This window comes from Pelobates fuscus, chromosome 11, assembly GCF_036172605.1.
Source record: "Pelobates fuscus isolate aPelFus1 chromosome 11, aPelFus1.pri, whole genome shotgun sequence".
NCBI classification, from domain to species: domain Eukaryota; kingdom Metazoa; phylum Chordata; class Amphibia; order Anura; family Pelobatidae; genus Pelobates; species Pelobates fuscus.
Window position 1 is genome coordinate 72,460,228 of NC_086327.1, and position 23,661 is coordinate 72,483,888.

Below are 23,661 nucleotides of genomic sequence, written 5' to 3' on the forward strand. Positions count from 1 at the left end.
TGTGGGGTTTTACCTCATGACATCTGCAGTGCCAAGCATGCCACTCATTCATAGGCTGAGAGCATCAGCTAATCATACTTAGCCAAGGAATTTGATGATGTGCAGCAACATTTGCACAGGATTTATATTAGCCAGTCTGGACTTCTAGTTTGGGTGTGGCTGATGACACCCCAATGATGCTGCTAAAAATGTACAGCAGCTAATGGATGAAAGTCTGTATGTTGAGCGTTTCAAAGTGAAGTGCTGCACATACAGACTCCAGTCAGACCACCAGAAATCACTGAAGCGCTTTAACAACATTCTTAAACATAAATCACACTTACACATCTAAACTAACCTTATTAGTCACACCCAAACACCAAACTTTTTTTTTTCCTTTCCTTTCTATACTGATCCATAAAGTTTGTGAGTTAGGGAGTCATTCAGAAGTTAGCATTGATTAGGACAACAAGCAGCAGCAGTCACAGGGGTCAGCGACTTAAAAAAGTTATATTTAAGTAGCATTGAGAAGAGTGAACATATCACAAACTCCCTTTTGCTTTGAGACAGGATGCCACACACAGCTGTACAAAAGAGCCACAAAGCAGTCATTTTCTTTATATTGGACCTTGAAGAGAACGTTCCCTTTCATTCATCCTAGTCCCATGACTAGAAGTGAGACCATTTCTCAAGGTCAAGTCTCATTTCTATGTAGCCATTAAGAGCTAGCCCCTTTTGATTTGTCAAGTCTTAAAATGTATAAACTATTACCTTTTTATGCATAACAGTACACTGATGAAGTTGTGTGCAAGAAAAAAAAAACAACATTCGTTAATACACTTTAAAAATAATGACCACCACACCAAGTCACAATTTCAGGAGGATTTATTTATAAATGTATAATTAAAGAAACAAAATTGCTTGTATAAGTGCAGCACAATGCAAAAACCCTTTCAACCAACTATTCCACAAAAGAAGAAAAAAATAAAAATGTGTAACTATATATAGTTAACTAGAAAAGCTACAATTTCTGGGGAAATTGTGTGAAGTGTTCTTGCCTCCACCAGTAGTCTAAAACTGCAGTGTGCGGAGTAACTGTTATTATTTATTTATATAGCACATTTAATTGCAACGCTGTTGCCCAAAGTGCTTCACAGTTACATTAAAACATACATTTATAAAAACATTAGCCGGTGTACAAAAGGCCCTGTCTATGACATCACTTGCTGCTCCAGCCTGGCACAGGTCAGAGTATTTTGGCGGTTGCCATCTTCAAACGGTCGTATTTTAAAAACTATAATTCATACAGCGAAGAGCTTTATATTGTGAGAATCTCAAGACCCAGACCTACATTTTGATGCATAGTATGTCTTTGAAATGAAGGCACAGTCGCAGTTTAGATATTGCCCTTCAAATCTTAGCTGGCTAGAGTGGAGTTTCAATGAATGTCAATGGACGGCGTGAGTTGCAAACAAATGGTCATATTGTGAAAACTACCATTGACATTGCTAGTGGCAGCAGGGATAGCTGAACGTTTTGATATAAAATTTGTGTAGGTGGGCTTGAAAATGAGGGAGTGGTGGCAGTTTAGAAATCATGTCCTGTTTTTTTCAGCTTTTGTCAGCTCCCACTCTAGTTTTGAACATTTTGCCATTCATTCCTATGGGACCAATTTCGCCACAAGAACGACGATATTCCGTGAATCATTCGGCGAAACACTCCACAAAGTAATAGCACACCAATCGGGAACAATCCGCACATTTCGGTATATTACTGTTTATGTAGTGTAAAACCTGTGGGAGGAGTTAGGGTGGTAAATTTGTCTATAATAATAATAATATATATGTGAGATAACATTAAGTGGTCTTGCTATGCAAGAACACTTATTAAACTACCTGTTATAGCCATGGGAAATAAAGCCCACATAGATCAAAGTATGTAGTGCTGGGGATCACAAATGCCTTCCAAGATAAAGTTTCATAAATCCTCAAAAAATGTGCTACATTATACTTTAGCAAATAATGAAAAATTCCTAAAACCCCCACAATTAATTCTTGCAAAACACAAAAAAGTAACATGTAAAGAATTTAGATGGAATACACTAAACAGTTTAGAACAACTTTCTAAGTAAACTAAACAGGTTTTGTAATTCACTAATGAACCATTCTTTAATTTTGTTCAGATCATACATTAAGCAGCATTGGTTTATATATCAAATGCCAAACTAAGCATACAAATGTAATAATCACTATAAGGGACACTCCATGCTGCTCCACAAGTTTTAATGCACTGTGGAGATGATTAAAAACTATGCAAAAAGATTTGTTTTCTAAACAAGTATTAGCTTACAGTTGATACTCTGCAGGCTCTCCATGTTACTGTTAACAGCAGGCAAGGAAAAGGCTTAACAATTTTCAACCTATCAGTGCCCTGCCATACACATTTCTGTTACTAGTCCCACGAAGAGCATTTAAAAATGTGCAATAACTCCATGAGCACTTGGGTCAATTCCAATGCAAGTGCTCTCTCTTGTTGCTACTCTGTATGGTAGTGCCTGAAATTTTGAAATGCCTTTAAACAATTGATTCCTGTTTGAAAGTGAAGCTAAATTCGACAGGTTTTACCTGCAGGATTTTTTTTTATAAATATAAAAAAAGTTAACAGCATCCATAACAAGCAGCTGAAAGCTTTAATATACTTTTAAGTAGTAGGTACTTGGTGTGTACTTTTCATCTTTGTAAACTAAATCACAGAGACTACAAAGAAATTGACAGGGTTATTTACTAAAGTGAAAATTGTATGAAATCCAAAGTGAATTTAAAGTTTAAGACCAATGTAGCCAAAATGGAAGTTCAGCAATTTTGACGTTAGACAACCACTTTACCGAATAACCCTGTATGGGTTTTTAGAAGAAAAAAAACAAACAAACTGGACTTTTTGGGGTTTTAAATATACATTTATATTTCTAATTTGTTAACATGGTAGATTATGAAGATCATACACAGACTTAACCCCTTAAGGACCAAACTTCTGGAATAAAAGGGAATCATGACATGTCACACATGTTATGTGTCCTTAAGGAGTTAAAGGGACACTGTAGGCACCTAGACCACTTCAGCTCATTGAGGTGGTCTGGATGTTGTGTCCCATTTGCACTTTTGCTGAAAATTGCAGATCCAGCGAGCCAGACAGCCACAGGGGGCGCTTCCAGACCCATAACGGACTTTTGGTCCGTTATCTGACGCTGGACGTCCTAATGGACCTCCAGCGTCAGATTTTCCCCATAGGAAAGCATTGAATGATGCTCCACTATGGGGAGGTCTAATGCGCGCATGCAAATTAGGTCTCCCCCGCCGGCTCAAGTTGGTGGGGTAGGAGAATGGGCGGACCCTGACTCAACACCGAGGGACATCAGCACTGGATTCAGGTAAGTGGCTGAAGGGGGGTACTCCAGGAGCTTATAGTGCCAGGAAAACGGGTTTGTTTTCCTGGCACTATAGAATCCCTTTAACATTTCTGGTCAGTGTATTTTAAACAGAATGTATGTTAATATGATTTTCGAGTCAAAAACTGCATTTTATTTTCATATAATTCTGATAATTTACTTCAGAGTGCACCAAATATTTTAGATTTTTTTTTCCCATTAGGGGAGCTTTTTATAAATTCAAGACACAATCAATAAGATGAGGAATGTTCATAAATGTGAACTGATTGATTGGGGAAACTAACATTGGGGAAACTAAATTATTATGCCCAATGAGATGCCATAGACATGTGGCGCATGTGGTGCAAAGAGAAGATGCTTTTTCCAAGCAGTTGTCATTGGCAGGGTAGAGCAAAGCAAAAGCTAACAAACACTCAAACATGTGCCAAAATTGTCTATGCTGTTAAGTATACCTTTTGATTATTATAGAACTCCACTAAAATGTCAACACACTATGTACAGTATACATAACAAATTTGGCTTTCTGGTAGGGTCTAGTGGAAATTTTGAACCCTGATTATATTTTGGTATTTTCATGTCAGGTGTTAATGTTGTTTTCAAAAGTCAATTGTATATAAAGGTTTGTTAATAATTAATTCCTGCATTACATTGATAATTAAAGCAGCAATGCACACAATTATATTATTGTGTTCTAGGAACAAACCCAACCACAGTGTATGCTATCAGTACGCCATGATATTTGGATGTGACCTAAAACTAGATACTGATCTTTCAATTGATACAGTCACTAGGGATTGGGCAAGTGCCATGTTTAAAAAGGTGTAGGTCTATGGGTAAGCCTATAAAAGAAGAAAAGAAAAAAAAACAATCAAAAAAATCAAACAAGCATATATTTCAGTCTACTATAATGTTTACAGTCTTCTACCCTTTCCCAAGAAAAGGCAGTGTTCTCTGCATTAATTAACGACAGAACACGGGATTAACTTCTAAATCAATTGCTTATCCTATAAACTTCCTAAGGCTAATTATTACGGAGTCTTTGACTCCTGGCCTTGTAGACCTCAATGAGGAGGTCTTTGACATATTGGATCTCTCTTTCAATTGAATCAGACTTTTCTTTCAGCTCTCTATTCCTGATTTCTAGACCTTGACACTCTTCATCCAGTGCATCATACTCTGCCCGCTTTCGCTGACGGTACCGTAGAGCTGCTGTCTTATTCTGATCTCTTTTCTTTTGTTTACGGTCACCTCTTTGATTAATGGAGGCAGTGTTATTGGAGGTCACAGTGGTAGGGTATGGTGTAGGCCTGTTCAGGTGTTTGTATTGTTCTGGCGGGTCAGATGTGTAATTTATCGCATTTAGATCCTGCAGGTTTTCTCTAGAGAAATCACTTGATACATCAGTGTACAGATTTAGTAGCTCAAGACAACCAGAATCCAGAGTTTCCAGTGAAACAGAAGGAGATGTCTGGGTTTCTGAAATGTAGGCCTGGAATTCTACTTCCTTCGCACCAAGCTGTTGATCAGATGTGGGGAAAAGGAAGTGCCCTTCAGAAGATGGAGGGGTGCATGGAGCCACCTGATCAGGGGGCATTGGAAGCCCAGGAGATTGTGTCTCCTCCAGGAAGTAGTCTTCCATTTGTTCTAACTCCTTCTTTAGAAGAGTGGCCATCATTTCCAAATCTGGGGCTGGTGGGCCTGGCATTGATGAATCCATAGATCCTGGAAGAAAGCATGAGAAATCCACCCTTTCGGTCATCCAGTCTGTGAATCCATCTCCTGTAGAACAAACGAGATAAAGAACAAATTAGCTTAAACTCTTCCCATCTTAGAGACAAAGTAATTCTAAAACATAAACACCAGCCAGGTTATTTTCCAGATGCTAATAAAACCTGGTATCTCTTGATGCTTGCAACACCACTGTCTCAGCTGGAGTACCAAGATCTCTGTACAGTGCATACTTGGTAATCCCTATGTTGAATAAAATGGTGACCCAGGGGAAGCACCCTACCATCAGGATTTATAGTTAGAATGGGGGAATATACGGTTGGGATGGTTCAACATTAGTGAGACTTACTGGGGTATGGTTTAGGATAAAGGACACTTAGGAGTAGAGGATACCTCAAGATGTTGTTGACTGTAACTCAATTCTCAGCAAAGCAAATGCAGTCTTGGAGAGTTTATAGTTTCAGCCCACTGTATCTTGAAAGAGGGTACCCTGAATGTCTCATCCATTCTAAATCAATACCCAAAAGCCAGCACCTAATCTGGCTACAATGACCAAGACTAGTGCAAAGGATCTCCTGTATCATTTTCACTTTGTAGACTACAAAAATGGTCTTGCAAAAAGGCTCATAAGACCTTAGGTAGTTTATTGACTAAACTCAGAATTGAAGCACGCTGAAATCCAAATGGCTAAATGTAAACTAAAATAGCCAAACTTAATATAGCTGAGTAGGAGAATTTTTCAAGATCAGCTATTTTAGCCTATATTTTGCCATCTGAATTTCAAATCACAAGGCTCCTTGGTTTAGTAAATAAGCCCCCTTGTGATACATTGGGTTTCCACTCTTACAACTGGTAATTTGGACATGTGATCTACTAAGCTAATTCAAAATTATGCACAGACCAATCATCATTATCTATCTATCTATCTGAAATGTTTCTAATTTGGCTCTGCAACTGTGTGAAAAAGTATACATGATGGGTATTGAAGTACCCATATGTTAGAGTAATACATTGTGCTCAGTTACATCAGGTTTATGAAATACTTCAGTTCTGATGACATGTCCAATCCGGTACCTTTAATAAATTAGCACTGAGGCCATGGTGTATGCGTGGCAAGTGAGGAGCACTGCATTCATTCAGAATCATCACGCTGTTCATAAAATTACAAATGTCTTTAATGGCTGCCAATCTGAATATAAATTGCAATGTTTTTACATTAAAAGAACATCACAATGAATTAGTTAAGATGTCTGGTGTCTCCCGGTGCCGTCTTATATTCCAGTAACATATACGAATAGTGCAACACAGTGTCTCTAGGCACCTGTTAGCTGCCTTTCCTTTGCTGCTGGGCCAATGCAGATGCATTAGCTTGAGCAGCAGTGATAGGCAGAGAGCATCAGCTGATGCTCTCAGCCTATCCCTGGTAAACCATCACGAGTAAACATACATACGTCAATTTTAAAGCTGTAAATGTGATGGGTGACCACTTATAGGCTGATAAATCAATTAACAACTAAAATTTAGTTCCGATTAACAAACCAAACACTAACACCACTGCAAAGTATTCACAATACATAAAACAAACTTAACGTAAAGTTATTCATACAACCAAAATACAGTTGTGCTCAAAGTTTGCATACCCTTGGAGAATTGGTAATATATGTACCATTTTTAAAGAAAACGTGAATGAGCAGGCAAAATAGGTTTATTTTTTTCTTATGGGATTCATATTCAACTGTACATTATAACAGAATGGCACAAGCATAAAACAAAATATGGCAACAAAGAAAAAATAGAAATGACCCATGTTCAAAAGTCTTGACCCTTAGTTATTAATACTGTGTATTGCCCCATTTAGCAGCAATTACAGCTTGCAGTCTTTTGTAATAGTTGTCTATGAGGCCCCTAATTCTTGCATGTGGTATAGCTGCCCATTCGTCTTGGCAAAATGCCTCCAGGTCATGCAAAGTCTTTGGTTGTCTTGCATGAACCGCATGTTTGAGATCACACCAGAGTGGCTCGATGATATTAAAGTCAGGAGACTGTGATGGTCACTCCAGAACCTTCAGCTTTTTCTGCTGTAACCACTGGAGGGTCAACTTGGCCTTGTCATGCCTGAAAGTCCAAGAGCGTCCCATGAGCAGTCTTCGTGCAGAAGAATGCTAATTGTCTGCCAGTATTTTATGATAACATGTTGCAGTCATCTTGTCATCAATTTTCAAGATTCCCGTGCCTTTAGAGCGCACCCCCCCCCCCCCCAAAACATCAGTAAGCCACCACCATGCTTCACAGTGGGGATGGTATTCTTTTCACTTTAGGCCTTGTTGACCATAAAGCTCTATTTTGGTCTCGTCACTCCAAATTACAGTGTGCCGGAAGCTGTGAAGCGTGTCAGGGTGTTGTCGGGAATATTGTAACCGGGCTTTTATGTGGCATTGATGCAGTAAAGACTTATTTATGGCAACTTGACCACGCAGCTCATTTTTGTTCAAGTATCATCGTTTTGTGCTCCTTGAAACAACCACAGTCTTTTTCCAGAACAGCCTATATTTCTCCTGAGGTTACCTGTGGGTTTTTCTTTGTATCCCGAACAATTCTTCTGGCAGTTGTGGCTGAAATCTTTTTTGGTCTACCTGACCTTGGCTTGGTATCAAGTGATACCCAAATTTTCCACTTCTTAATAAGTAATTGAACACTACTGACTAGCATTTTTCATCCTGATATAAAGTTCCAGTACCTTGTTACGCAGGTCTTTTGACAGCTCTTTTCTGCTCACCATGGCTCAGTATGTAGCCTGCTCAGTGCATGTACATGACAGCTAACAAACTCATTGACTATTTATACACAGACACTAATTGTAATTTAAAAATCCACAGGTGTGGTAAATTAATCTCTAATTGCCTTTTTAACCTATGTGTGTCACCTTGTGTATCTGTAACAAGGCCAAACATTCAAGGGTATGTAAACTTTTGCTCAGGTGATTTCTGTTATTGTTATGATTAAAACAGGAGCCAAATAACTGTGATAATAAATGGCTTCATATGATCACTATCCTTTAATAAAATATTTATTTTTTTGCATGATTAGTCATATTTTCAAAATCAATGCAACATTTCACAATTTCTGCCAGGGTATGCAAACTTTTGAGCACAACTGTGTATTAGAGGGATACAATAGGCATCAAAACTACTTTAGCATATTGAAGCAGTTTTAGCGCATAGATCATGCCCCTGCAGTCTCACTGCTTAAAGGACCACTATAGTGCCAGGAAAACATACTCGTTTTCCTGGCACTATAGTGCCCTGAGGGTGCCCCCACCCTCAGGGACCCCTTCCCGCCGGGCTCTGGGGAGAGGAAAGGGGTTAAACTTACCTTTCTCCAGTGCCGGGCGGGGAGCTCTTCTCCTCCGATCCTCCCATTCGGCTGAATGCGCACGCGCGGCAAGAGCTGCGCGCGCTTTCAGCCGGTCTCATAGGAAAGCATTATCAATGCTTTCCTATGGACGCTTGCGTGCTCTCACTGTGATTTTCACAGTGAGAATCACGCAAGCGCCTCTAGCGACTGTCAATGAGACAGCCACTAGAGGCTTTGAGGGCTGGATTAACCCATTTATAAACATAGCAGTTTCTCTGAAACTGCTATGTTTATAAAAAAAATGGGTTAACCCTAGCTGGACCTGGCACCCAGACCACTTCATTAAGCTGAAGTGGTCTGGGTGCCTAGAGTGGTCCTTTAATTCTCTGAAGTTAAATCACATTGTTTCTGTACATGCAGCCCCAGCCAGACCTTCCTTGCCTGTGATTAACACAGCCTGCATTAAAAATAAACTTCAAATCAGATGTTAATTTGCTTTAAAAGTCTCTCTCTCTTGTAAATGTAACTTTAATCACACACATGAGGCTCCTGCAGGGTCTAAGAAGCTATCAACAGAGCAGGAGATAAATTCTAATTTAAACAGACTTTGTAATAAAGGAAGTTTAAAGATTAGATCTCTCTTTACAGGAAGTGTTTAGGAAAGCTGTGTAAATAACATGCAGGAAGGTGTGATTAGGGATGCATAAACATGATTTAATTCCTAAATGGCAGAGAAATGAGCAGTGAAACTGCAGGGGCATGATTTATAAACCAAAGCTGCTTCATTAAGGTTTTTTTGGTGCCCATAATGTCCCTTTAAATAACCTCTCAATGTGCTTTTCTGTTATTAAATGCACCCACACTAAACAAACTAGCATAATCAATGTGGTACACACAAAAAATTAAAACGTATATTTTATGTAGTACACCATTTAGTAGATAAAACCCCAGGAGGAAGTGGGAAACGTGTTAGAATACTCTTTTATGGTAATCACCACACTGTGGACACACCCCACTCAATACGCAAAGTCTTTGGGGACATGGAGTTTAACCCAAACCACCTGGGACAATACAGCGGTCGCGACTGTTAGTCCTAATTCAGAACCAGACATGTGCAATACAGATCCGTTCTTGCATTGTTCCTGCATACTGCATAGGATGCAAACAAGAGCTCAGCGGATGGCATTTATCAAGCGCATTAGTGGGTTTAAAACCTTAATAGGGTCTCACAAAATTCAGTGTAAGCCTTTTTAAATATTGTGTTATAATAAACATTATTATAGTATGCTATTTATTTCCTTTTTTTGCATGGAGCTGCTTCATAACAGGAAGCTCTATTTTGGTGATTAATTAGTAAAGTGTGTATTACATAAAGTTAATTTTACTATACTGGTTGGACTAGAATGTTTGGTGTGTATGCGCTTAGTAACATACAAGCACTTTATTGAGAGGTTATTTAATATATATTGGTTGTATAAATAACACTTTACATCAGGTATTGACAAATCCCAGGCGCCAGGTCGCCATGGAGATTAGGAAATTTCGCATGGCGCCTGGGATGAGTGAGCCCTTTAAGCCATCTAGCTGACTGGAAAGCTGAGGTGACAGGCGGCTCATAGTGAGCGGAGGCCGGCGGCCGGTCAGGCAGGCAGCTTATGGTTAGCGGAGGTGGGCGGGCGGCCGACAGGCAGGTGGCTCATAGTGAGCGGAAGCGGGCGGCCAGACAGGCAGGCGGCTCATAGTGAGCGAAGGCAGGCGGGCAGCTCATAGTGAGCGGAGGCGGGCGAGCGGACAGGCTGGCGGCTCATGGCGCAAGATTAGTTGTGGCAGGCGGTTGACTGATTATGGAGGCAGCGAGGGAGGTGTGATCTTCATGCTCCCTCACGCGCCATCCAGTGATGCCGGGAGCCGGATTATGACGTAACTCCAGCCCTGGCTCAGTAAACAGCGCGTGTGTCTGCTGTCTGTGAGTGTCTGTCAGTGAATGCGTCTGTTTAGGTGACTGGCCCCTCCAATCACATGAGAATGGTGCTTTTACTGACCTTTTTTCCAACGTCGTACTGGTCTCGCCATGGCTGAGATCATCATCAATTGACGATCTCAGCCAATCCAATGCTTTTCCCTAGGAAAGCATATGGAGACTATAGCACATGCGCAGAAAAACACACTTGAATCAATGCACCCATATGGACAGCATTAAGAGTTTCCATGCAGATCATGGAGATGCCGAATGGTGGTGCTGCACACTGTGCAGCACTGACCAAGAATTCAGCTCTAGTGTTACTAGGCTGCAACTGGCTCCTAAATTATTTAGCTGGCTCCTAGATTCCAAGCAAATCTGTCAAGCCCTGCTCTACACCTTACTTTTATGTTTGCTTAATTATAGGCAGAGATTATTATCAATGTAAAAGCTTTTGAACAGCAACGAATCAGCTGGCAGGCACCTAAGGACACTCTTTTTGTGTGAAACCATTTTAAAAAGGTTTAACGCTTACTATAAACTTGGTCAGATTGCATTGTTGGACACGCCTCTCATCTTTTGGAGTTTCTTCAGACTATTATCCCCCCTTACTTACACAATTATCTCAATTTTAGACAAGTTCACTAATGACAGAAGCAGGACACCAAAGAGAGGAAAACCGACACCGGAGTCTGCTCTGCATGAATCACACTGATCAGACTTCCTCTCTTCTCCCCATCAAGATGTTGCAAAGTGAAGAGATCTTCCAGCTGCACATGTGTACATCTGTAAAGCATGTCCGATACACTTTTCCAGCATTCCCAGGAACGGTACACTGATTGGTTAGATCAGTGCTCCTCTGGAATGAGTGTGGAAAACATAAGAAGAAAAAAGCAGGTAGCATGCAGAGTGAGGCAACTGTCTCAACAAACATCTATTTGTATGAAAACCAAAGTAAAAATTGCACAAGTGAAAAAAAGCAAAACATTTTACAGCAATTGGTATACCTTGTGGGATATCATTTTTTCAAATGGTATACATTTGTAGATCAATTTTAATTTGTGAGCAGTTAAAATTCTCTAAATTTATATCTCGGTCCAAATATTAAAATAGGACATGGACATGTCTCTAAATTTGACATCTACAAAACCATAAAATGCGGTCAAAGATATGCATGGGGGTATTAATGTACTCAGAAGATGTAGCTGAAAAACATTTACATTTTCATTATTGAAGTAGGTCATTAAATATATATAAAACAATCAAAATCATAAGTGTGTGAGATAGTTGGTGAAGTGTCAAAAACCCTAGGTAAATTCCCCAGGATGTCTACTTAAAGGACACTTTAGTCACCAGCAAAACTACAGCTTATTGTATTATTATAATAAGTCCCTTCAGGCTTTTTGCAGTAAACACTGTATTTTCAGTGAAAAGGAATACCTCCACTGGCTACTCCTCATATGCCTACTAGAGGTGCATCCTGTGGCAGTGCTGCACAGTGTGATATTCAGTGTCTCTACCCTCTGCATGGAAACACTAAACTTTCCTCAAAGAGATGCATTGATTCAATGCATCTCTATGAGAAAATGCTGATTGGCCAGGGCTGTGTTTGGCTTTTGCCGGCTGTGCTGCTGATCTGTGTCCTTGACATTCTCAGCCAATCCAATGTTTTCCTATGGGAAAGCATTGCGACTGGTTCAGATCACCACTTCTGATGATATCAGCCAAATAAGCAGATCAGAAGCAGAGCCAGTAGCAGCAGACTGAAATAAATGTAAGATTTTACTATATTTAGGTGGAAAAGGGGGGTCTAGATGGTGTTTTTAACACTATAGGGTCAGGAATACATGTTATGTGTTCCGGACCCTATTGTATTCCTTTAATAAATTATGTACTTGTGTATGTAAATTTTAGGTTACATGGCCAATATTAAACTTAGTAGCCATACATACCATACATGAGTTTTAAAAAAAAAAAATAATAATAATCTGTACATTGTAAAACAAGAGACTAGTTAGCTAATTTATTTTTAGGTGCTTTACATTGGCTACATTATATATACACATGTTCTCAGGCTTAACATGTAAAAGGTTTTTTTCACTTACATCTCCTAAATAAACTAAATAAAAATGTCACAAAGGGGTTAATATCAACTTTTAAGAAAAAGATGTGGGTTACTCAACAGAAAAATATATCAAAGAAATAGCTAAACAAATACTATACTACAAGTGTTTTACTAACTAAAACAGCTGATTTGGAAAATGTATCTAAACTGTGCAATTTGTTTTTCACACCCAAGAATTAGAACTTACCTGCCAGGCACTCTGGTCCATCCTCATGTGTGTTCACAATATTTTCCATGGGCACTGATAAATGATCATAGTGATTCTTATGTACAGGGATCTTAAGAAAATCTGCCCGCCAGTGCAAAGTGCTAACTGGCAACATAGACATTTCCAGGTCCACGTTTAGAGCTGTCAGGAGAGACATTTTGACCAGGAATATTTACGTTTGCACCGGAGAAAAACCTAAAAGCCAAATTCCAGCTGTAACTGGCAGCGGAAGGCGCAGAGTCATATAGGAGCCTATGGGAAAGAAAGATGAAAAAATTAAAAGAATATTCTGTCACTACATTTTTTTTATTTATTTCAAAGACAATAGTGGATACAAGATATTTGTATTTGTTGTCAAGGTTCTGAGATTTCTTAAGTATAAATGTTCAAATTGCAAATATAAGACGGAGGTAAAAACTTGGTATCTATAGTTTCAACTAGATATCTTGCTTCCTCAAACACACAACTGATTCCCACACTTCACCTATCTGAGAATAATGGAAGCAATAGTTAGTAGTGTTACTAGGGAGGGCATGCACTGCACCAGGTGGTACCCAGTGTGGTTCTGTAGAACACTGGTGGTATATAATTTAGTTTCCTGTTTTGTGCTGCTCTCCCTGTCCAATCAGCTTTGTGAAGTACGGCTGGAAACTTCTGAGATTTACAGAACAGAATGGGTAGGGAGAGCAACTGTAGGGAGAAAGAATAGCTTCTGCTCTCACCTTCTGCCAAGTGCAGACCTGGGGTCATAGCTCTCATGACAGAAGCTCTCCATACTCGACCACCAGGCATGTCCACCCTTCTATTTACTTAGGGCCAGGGAAGGAATATTCTGTATTATTTTTTGTTTCACATACTACATACTAAATATTTTATAAATAAGAAATACACACTGCACACTGCAAAAACATGCTCACACACAAACACAATCCATCTCATGCAGACACAGGCTGCATCCACCCTACAAACACACATTCTACTATTAATATTACCTTGGAGGTCCATAGAGCAGTGGCACCATGATGCAACTGGCTATAAGCCAAAGCACTCTAAAGGCAGATACACCCTAATCCTAAATCCCTCTAGCACCAAGTTCCTTCATGCTACTCCAATTTAAATACTAACCCCCCAAGTCTAGCCTAAAAAGACAAATGCTATCCTAATCACCAAATGTTACCTTTAATATAGAATACTTTTACCACTGCATATCTTTTCACTAAAATGTAACCCCTTAAGGACTGAGCCAAATGTACAAGTTTTGATCAAAATAAAATGTAAACAAAAGTTGGAATTTGAATGTATGTCCGTTCAACCATAATTCACCTCTTTCATATTAAGTGCACCCACACTTATTATATTTCATTTTATCCAGGAGAAATATGGATTTCACTTAACATTAAATATTTAGCTATGAAACATAATTTAATATGAATTAAATATAAGAAAATGTGAGAAATTAAGAAATGTTTTTTAATGTTCTGCGTGACATTTTAACTGTGAATGTCATAATACTGTTTGCTTTTACTGCAATAAAATACACATATTTGTATTCAGCGATGTCTCACGTGTAAAACAGTACCCCCTATGTACAGGTTTTATTGTGTTTTGGGAGGTTACAGGGTCATATGTAGCATGCTCCATTTTTCCGATTTTTCACATTGAAATTCGCCAGATTGGTTACGTTGCCTTTGAGACCGTATGGTAGCACAGGAATGAGAATTACCCCCATGATGCCACACCCATTTGCAATCGTAGACAACCCAAGGTATTGCAAATTGGGTATGTCCAGTCTTTTTTAGTAGTCACTTAGTCACAAACACTGGCCACAGTTAGCATTAATATTTGTTTGTGTGTTAAAAATGCAAAAAACGAATTTGAACACCAATTTTGGCCAGTGTTTGTGACTAAGTGATTAACTTTTGTGTTTGTGACTAACTTTTTTTAGCTGGCTCCTAGATTCCAAACAAATTTGTCAAGCCCTGAAATAGCCATATATGTACAGTTGCAAGAAAAAGTATGTGAACCCTTTGGAATGATATGGATTTCTGCACAAATTGGTCATAAAATGTGATCTGATCATCATCTAAGTCACAACAGTAGACAATCACAGTCTGCTTAACCCCTTAAGGACCAAACTTCTGGAATAAAAGGGAATCATGACATGTCACACATGTCATGTGTCCTTAAGGGGTTATAACACACAAAGAATGAAATGTTGCCATGTTTTTATTGAACACACCATGTAAACATTCACAGTGCAGGTGGAAAAGGTATGTGAACCCTTGGATTTAATAACTGGTTGAACCTCCTTTGGCAGCAATAACTTCAACCAAACGTTTCCTGTAGTTGCAGATCAGACGTGCACAACGGTCAGGAGTAATTCTTGACCATTCCTCTTTACAGAACTGTTTCAGTTCAGCAATATTCTTGGGATGTCTGGTGTGAACCGCTTTCGTGAGGTCATGCCACAGCATCTCAATCGGGTTGAGGTCAGGACTCTGACTGGGCCACTTCAGAAGGCGTATTTTCTTCTGTTTAAGCCATTCTGTTGTTGATTTACTTCTATGCTTTGGGTCATTGTCCTGTTGCAACACCCATCTTCTGTTGAGCTTTAGCTGGTAGACAGATGGCCTTAAGTTCTCCTGTAAAATGTCTTGATAAACTTGGGAATTCATTTTTCCTTCGATGATAGCAATCCGTCCAGGCTCTGACGCAGCAAAGCAGCCCCAAACCATGATGCCCCCACCACCATACTTCAGTTGGGATGAGGTTTTGATGTTGGTGTGCTGTGCCTCTTTTTCACCACACATAGTGTTGTGTGTTTCTTCCACACAACTCAACTTTGGTTTCATCTGTCCACAGAATATTTTGCCAGTACTGCTGTGGAACATCCAGGTGCTCTTGTGCAAACTGTAAACGTGCAGCAATGTTTTGTTTGGACAGCAGTGGCTTCCTCAGTGGTATCCTCCCATGAAATCCATTCTTGTTTAGTGTTTTACGTATTGTAGATTCGCTAACAGGGATGTTAGCATTTGCCAGTGACTTTTGTAAGTCTTTAGCTGACCCTCTAGGATTCTTCTTCACCCCATTAAGCAGTCTGCGCTGTGCTCTTGCAGTCATCTTTACAGGACGGCCACTCCTAGGGAGAGTAGCAGCAGTGCTGAACTTTCTCCATTTATAGACAATTTGTCTTACAGTGGACTGATGAACAGCAAGGCTTTTGGAGATACTTTTATAACCCTTTCCAGCTTTATGCAAGTCAACAATTCTTAATTGTAGGTCTTCTGAGAGCTCTTTTGTGCAAGGCATTATTCACATCAGGCAATGCTTCTTGTGAAAAGCAAACCCAGAACTGGTGTGTGTTTTTTATAGTGCAGGGCAGCTGTAACCAACACCTCCAATCTCATCTCACTGATTGGACTCCAGTTGGCTGACATCTCACTCCAATTAGCTCTTGGAGATGTCATTAGTCTAGGGGTTCACATACTTTTTCCACCTGCACTGTGAATGTTTACATGGTGTGTTCAATAAAAACATGGCAACATTTCATTCTTCGTGTGTTATTAGTTTAAGCAGACTGTGATTGTCTATTGTTGTGACTTAGATGATGATCAGATCACATTTTATGACCAATTTGTGCAGAAATCCATATCATTCCAAAGGGTTCACATACTTTTTCTTGCAACTGTATATACATATTTCCATTCTACATGTATATTTATGATTTTTTTTTTTTTTTACATAATTAAGTCATTTTAGTAATAATTTGAGGGACAACCCAGGCAAATTCTATGTTTAACCCTGGAACTTTCCAAAACAGCATAAAACCTGTACATCTTCGTGATAAGTTTTACTGTTTTGAAATACTCATATTTGTGTTCAGTCTCCCAAGTACAACAATACCCCCCATGTACAGGTTTTATGCTGTTTTGGAAAGCTCCATGGCGCCACAACGGTTTTAAAGTGGGACTGCATGTATTCCTGACCCTTTAGTGTTAAAACCACCATTTAGTTCCCCTGGCCCCCTATATATAGTATAATCTTACTATAGTCTGCTGCTGCTGGCTCTGCCCCTGATCTGTCTGCTTGGCTAACATCACCAAAAGTATTGCTCAAAGCCAATCCCAATGCTTTCCATAGGAAAGCATAGGATTGGTTAAGAATGTCAAGGAGGCAGATCGGGGGCTGAGCCACCACAAGCCAAGCACATCCCTGGCCCATCAGCATCTCCTCATAGAGATGCACTGAATCAGTTCAGTGTCTCCATAGAGAAAGTGCCCAGGAAGCACCTCTAGCAGACATCTGATGTGTGGCCAGTGGAAGTATCCCCAGTATGTAATGTAAACACTGCATTTTCTCTGGAAAAAAAAAACCCAGTGTTTACTGCAAAAAGCCTAACGGGAATGATTCTGCTCACCAGAACAAATACAATAAGCTGTAGTTGTGCTGGAGATTATTGTGTCACTTTAAATATACTCTCCTCCTTTACTGTGTTGATTCCCTTTATGTATATAGATGTTTCTATCATACTCCCCGTCTCATCTTTTCTCCAAGCCATACATGTTAAAAGAATACTATAGCAGGACTCGCCAAATCCCAGGTGCCAGGTCACCATGGCCATGTTGACCCATTCAGCCCCTGAGTTGGCCGACTGCCTATAAGTCGAGGCGGACGGCCGACTTATAAAGAGCATGGGCATGTGGTCGGTCGGTCAGCTAAATGGAGAGCATGGGCGTGCAGTCGGTCATTCTGCTTAGGAGGCTCCTGGCGCATTGGGCAAGGGAGCTGTAACCTCCCTGCTCTGCTCCCTTGTGCGTCCTCCAGTAATGCCGGGAGCCAGAATATCATGTCATTCCGGCCCCGGCATTACTAAACAACGCTCTATGGAGCAGAGCAGGGGGATGACTGAAGCCCCACTGGACCCCAGGGAAAGCCGAAGCACTCCAGCTCCCGTTAGGGACACTGGGTGGTCACCTTAATGTGTGTGTGTGTCAGTGAGCGAGCGTGTCACTGAGCGAGCGTGTGTCAGTGTGTCACTGAGCGATTGTGTGTTAAGGTGACCGGTCCCCCTCCAATCACATGGGTAAGGGTTTTTTACTCACCTTTTTACCCTCACGCTGTGCTGGTCTCGCTGCAGCTGGCCCTGCCTCCATGACTGCGATCATCAATCTTGATGATCTCATCCAATCCAATGCTTTCCCATAGGAAAGCAGTGGGAGGCTATTGCGCATGTGTCACAAAACACCATTCTGCGCCAACCAGATCATTGAATCGAATCAATGCATTTCTATAGGGAACATTCAGCACCTCCATGTTGAGCGTGGAGACGCTAAACGTAGGTGCTGCGTTCTGTGCAGCACTGACCCAGGATGCACTCTAGAGGCTGTCTGAGTGACTTTCACTAAAAGCGTTACTAGGCAACAATGTAAATACTGCCTTTTCTCTGGAGGGACAGGTTATATACACGAGAACAATTATATTAATCTGTAGTAGTTCTGGTGACTATAGTGTCAATGTAAGAATTGTATTTTTGACATTGAAAAACCTGGCTTCTAACTTTTTTTGCTGGCTCCTAGATTCAAAGCAAATTTGTCAAGCCCTGCACTATAGGGTCAGAAACACAAACATCCTGACCCTATAGTATTAAAACTCATAAACTTATAATAAGCTGTAGTTGTTCTGGTGACTATAAGATCCTTTAAACTTTCCTGGTAAGCTTTACCCTGCAATCCATGAACCAGTTTAGTAGCTCTTCTCTGAATGCTCTACAAAATATCAATATCCTGTTTGAGATACGGTCTCCATTACTGCGTACAGTACTGCAAGTGAGGTCTCACCAGTAATCTGTACAATGGCATGAGCATTTCACTCTTTCTACTGATAATATCTCTCCCTATGCAACAAAGCATTCTGCTAGCATTTCTACCTACCTTTATGACATCTGGAATAATTCCCCTAAATCCTTTTCCTCAAATGTTGAGGTTAGGACTGTATCAAATATTATATACTCTGCCCTTGGGGTTTTATCGCCCAAGATGCATGATCTTGCACTTATCCACATTAAATGTAAGCTGGCACAGCTCTGACAATTTTTCTAGTCTACATAAATTATTTTCGATTTGGCTTATCCCTCCATGAACATCAATCCTGTTGCAAATCTTTTTATCAACGGAAAAAATACATATCTTATCGTCAGGACCGTCAGCAATACCACTAATAAAAAATACTGAAGAGAATGGGTCCAAGTACAGATCCCTGAAGAACCCCACTGGTAACAAGACCTTGCTTTGAATATACTCTATTCACTACAACCCTCTGTTGTCTGTCACTCAGCCAGTGCCTAACCCATTCAATCATATTGGAATTAAAAGATTGCTTTTTATTAAGTATTCTTCTATGTGTGACAGTGTCAAAAGTCTTACTGAAATTTAGGTAAGCAATGTCTACTGTGCAACCCTGATCTATTATTTTAGTTACCTATTAAAAAAAAATTAAGATTGGCTTGGCATGATCTATAAAAAAAAAATTGTAAGATTAATTTGGCATGATCTCTCTGAAGTAAACCGATGTAGTCTCTGATTTTGAAATCCATGTGATTTTAGATGTTCAACAATCCTATCCTATAACATTTTTCCCATCGCCTTCCTCACTACTGAAGTAAGGCTTACTGTAAAATGCTTAAAGGGACACTATAGTCACCAGGAAAACTAAAGCTTAATGTAGTTGATCTGGGGAGTATAGTCAGAGAAAAGGGTGAGAGCATTGTAATTGGCTGAGATCATAACTTCTGTTGATGTCAGCCAAGGAGGCAGATGGGGGCTCAGCCATCACCAGCATAATGGAAAAAAAGATTTTACTATATTTAGGGGGGTAAGGGTGGGCAGATAGTGTTTTTAACACTGCAGCTTCAGGAATCCATGTCTTTGTTACTGACCCTATAGTGTTTCTTTAATCCTAAAAGAAACCACTGTAATGGTACTACAGGATTAGGCAAGTATGTGCACATCTTGCACTATCCACATATGTAAATTCCCGTTAGTGTAAGAGGTATGCAACCTAAATTACTGGGATAAATCTTAAAATTACTTAGAATAATCTGATTATTAATAGATGGTAAAAATCAGTTCTAGCAGAGGCAGGCATCTGCAGATAAATGTCATTATTTTAATCAAATTTGTTCCATTTGGCTGCTGTTCCTCTGTCTGTTGAAATTAGCACATTGCTTAATTCTCTGTTATTTAGGAGTTTAATCCCTTTTGTTTCTGTCCATGCAGCCCTAGCCACACCTCCCCTGACTATGACTCACACAGCCTGAATTTCAACAAAAATTGTTTCATTTTCAATCAGATGTTAACTTTAGAAGTTTTTATCTCCTGCTCTGTACATTGAACTTTAATCACACACTTGAGGCTCCTGCAACAGTGCAGGAGACAAAAATTCTAAACTAAACAGAATTTGGAATAAAGGAAGTGTAAACATTAGATCTCACTTTACTGGAAATGTTTGAAAAGGCCGTGCATTACTTGCAGGAATGTGTGACCAGGGCTGCATAAACAACATGATTTATCTCCTAAATAATAGAGAATTGAGCAGGGAGACTGCAGGGGCATGATCTATACACCAAAACGGCTTTATTAAAGGACCACTATAGTGCCAGGAAAACATACTCGTTTTCCGGGCACTATAGTGCCCTGAGGGTGCCCCCACCCTCAGGGTCCCACTCCCGCCGGGCTCTAGGGGGTGGAAGGAGTTAAATGTACCTCTTTCTCCAGCGCCGGGCAGGGGACTCTCCTCCTCCTCTACATCGGCTGAATGCGCATGCGTGGCAGGACAATGCTTTCCTATGGACGCTGGCGTCTTCTCACTGTGATAATCACAGTGAGAAGCGCGGAAGCGCCTCTAGCGGCTGTCAATGAGACAGCCACTAGAGGCTGGATTAACCCTATTATAAACATAGCATATAGAAGAAAGGGTTAAACCTAGCTGGAGGGTAGTGGAGGGTAGTGATCCGCAGCCGGCACGATCTGGTGGTCGGGCGTAGTGCCCAGAATCAGGGCTTCAGATGCGGGAGCTCTCGCCATAGACGTCTGGCTCGCTCGGCAGCTAAGCTCTGCCCCCTACTGTCCATTTCTTGTTGTCTATGCGTATATACTAATAATAGGATGTTAGGAACTATGACATTATAATTGAACATTTATTGTAAGCATAAACTTTGTTTTACTTTAGGCACCAACTTATGCCATGCTACACGTTATCTGCTACTCAAATCTAGGAGCAGCATGTACTCTTCGAATATATAAAAAATTGTGCAGTAATCTTTGACATGTATAGAGAAATGTCGACACTTTTTTGATGCTATTCCTGATGTGCCTTCTCTTAACTGTTGTCTTTGCACAGCACAAAAAAAAAAAAAGAATGTTTACCTTATTGAAACTATAGCTACTTAGCCAAACCACATTAGCCTGTTCAATTGACAAGTATACTATGCCTACACTACATGTATTGTCACCAGAATAACCTAAATATAACCTCGACAATTACTCGCTTCATACTTAAAAATGTGCTATATAATCGAATGCCTCTAAATGTTACGCTTTGTATAATCGTATGTTTGTCACTACTGTTGGGGCATTGACAAAACGACTAACTCACATGCACACAAAAATAAAGAATTATAAAAAAAAAGAAGTTGAGTGCACATGCTCAGCATCATATCCAGAGGTTGTCTTTGGGAAATAGACGTATAAGTGCTGCCAGCATTGCTGCAGAGGTTGAAGGGGTGGGGTGTCAGTCTCTCAGTGCTCAGACCACATGCATCAAATTGGTCTGCATGGCTGTCGTCACAGAAGGAAGCCTTTTCTAAAGATGATGCACAAGAAAGCCAGCAAACAGTTTGCTGAAGACAAGAAGACTAGGGACATGGATTACTGACACCATGTCCTGTGGTCCGATGAGACCAAGATAAACGTATTTGGTTCAGATGGTGTCAGGTGAGGAGTATAAAGACAAGTGTGTCTTGCCTACAGTCAAGCATGGTGGTAAGAGTGTCATGGTCTGGGCCAATATAGAATGATGTGGCACAGGTGTCTGGGGACACACATGAGATGTGAAACCGTACTAAGTAATGTGAGTGACAAACCTTTAGTACTGAAAGGCTTTAATAATTATGCATTACTATATATTGCTCACTATGCAGTAAACTGCTTAGTCTAGTATGTTAAACTGTTCCTGCTCCGTTACAATAAATTACGTTAGAATATTTAATTATTTTCAAAAAGTACAAATGAGGATACTAGACAAGATAATATTGGAACTACACCTGGTGACCAGGGACAACCTTACAAACACAATGGCTGGCATTCATATCTTATAGCCTACTGGTTAAGTGCTTTGTTTTCACTCTGATAACAAGGGCTCAGTTCTAGTATTAGTATACAATATGTGATTTTATGAGATATGGATATCCGTGTGTAATTTTATGTATATATTAATACAAAAATACACTTAGTGTGACGTACATGTAGATATAATATATGTATAGATACATCTCATATGTACATACAGGGATGTATTTACCACAAGGCAAACAAGGCATTTGCCTAGGGCGGCACTTTCAGGGAGGGCGCCAAAAAATGCCACCCCGAGCTTCCAGACAAATGCCTTGTTTGCCTCGTGTTCTCGGGCTGTCCACCTTACTGTGAGTGAGTGAGTGAGTGTAGCTGTCAGTGTGTGTCTGTGAGTGAATGAAAGTGTGTGTGTGTGTCTTTCAGTGAGAATGGGTGTGTCAGTGTGTGTATGTCATTTTATGTGTATCTGAGAGTGTGTGCCTATCAGTGAGTGGGTGTGTCAGTGTGTGTCTGTCAGTGAAAGTGTGTGTTGGTTAAACAGTGTGTGCCAATGACTGTATGTGTGTGCCAGTGACTGTGTATCTGTCAGTGAATGTATATCAGTGATTGTATCACTGAGGACATGTGTCTGTCAGTCAAAAAAGTGGCCTTGACATAAATTGGGGGGCAAATTTAGATTTTGGGGGTGCCCGAATTTAGTCTTGCCTAGGGCAGCACAAATCCAAAATACACCACTGTGTACATATATATATATATTTATTTAATTTATTAACTTTATTTATTTATTTATTTATTTAAACTTTTTTTTCACCAGTTCAGGCAGTCCCCCTGCTGGCAGCACTGTAGACACCTATTGTGGCCATGTGACCGCACATGGCCCCTGGCTGTCCTATTTTGCAGAGGGGGGACTGTCTGCCCTTGAGGCACTTAGTACACGCAGAGCATCAGAAGCCTGCCTGATGGCTTCTGATGCCCTGCACTACACTTCCGGGCGCCACGTGGAGCAACCCGGAAGTGATCGCTCCGGGGGAGTGATCATCCGGTGTTCTCCGGCAGCCCAGCAGTGAGAGGGGGTATTGCAAGATGCCCCGACATCCAGGCATCGCTGCAATATCGTTAGAGCAGTTGGAAGCAATCATGATCGCTTCCAGCGCTCTAATTCCCAGTTGACGTATCAGATACGTACGTCCACGGTGCTGTTTTTTGTCGGACGTACCTGATATGTCCAAGGTTGGGAAGGGATTAAACATTGTGGTTCCAGAGAAACTGCTTTATATTGCAGCACTAAGTATGCCCACAGTGGCTGTCTACTAGACAGCCAGTAGAGGGCTTCCTGAATCGAAACAGACCTTTAAGGACATCCAGCGTCAGATTTTTCCCCGTAGGAAAACATTGTGTCAATGCTTTCCTATAGGGAGGTCCAATGTGCGCGCGGCATTTGTGCACATGTGCATTAGCACCCACTCGTTACGGGCCGTCGGAGGGGGCGAGCGTCGGCCCAGCGTCGAGGGACAT

At 40.5% G+C, this 23,661-nt stretch overlaps 1 protein-coding gene across 1 annotated transcript in view; it reads right to left on the reverse strand.

The window, feature by feature from the left end:
- Positions 1-846: 846 nt before the first annotated feature.
- Positions 847-23,661, reverse strand: part of ATF5 (activating transcription factor 5) — a 28,571-nt gene continuing 5,756 nt past the window's right edge. Inside the window, exons 2-3 of the mRNA XM_063436550.1 lie at positions 12,779-13,051; positions 847-5,203 (exon numbers count right to left, since the gene is read on the reverse strand). Coding sequence (XP_063292620.1) covers positions 4,446-5,203; positions 12,779-12,956 — 936 coding nt within the window. The 5' untranslated portion in view covers positions 12,957-13,051 and the 3' untranslated portion in view covers positions 847-4,445. The remainder of the gene's footprint in view (positions 5,204-12,778; positions 13,052-23,661) is intronic.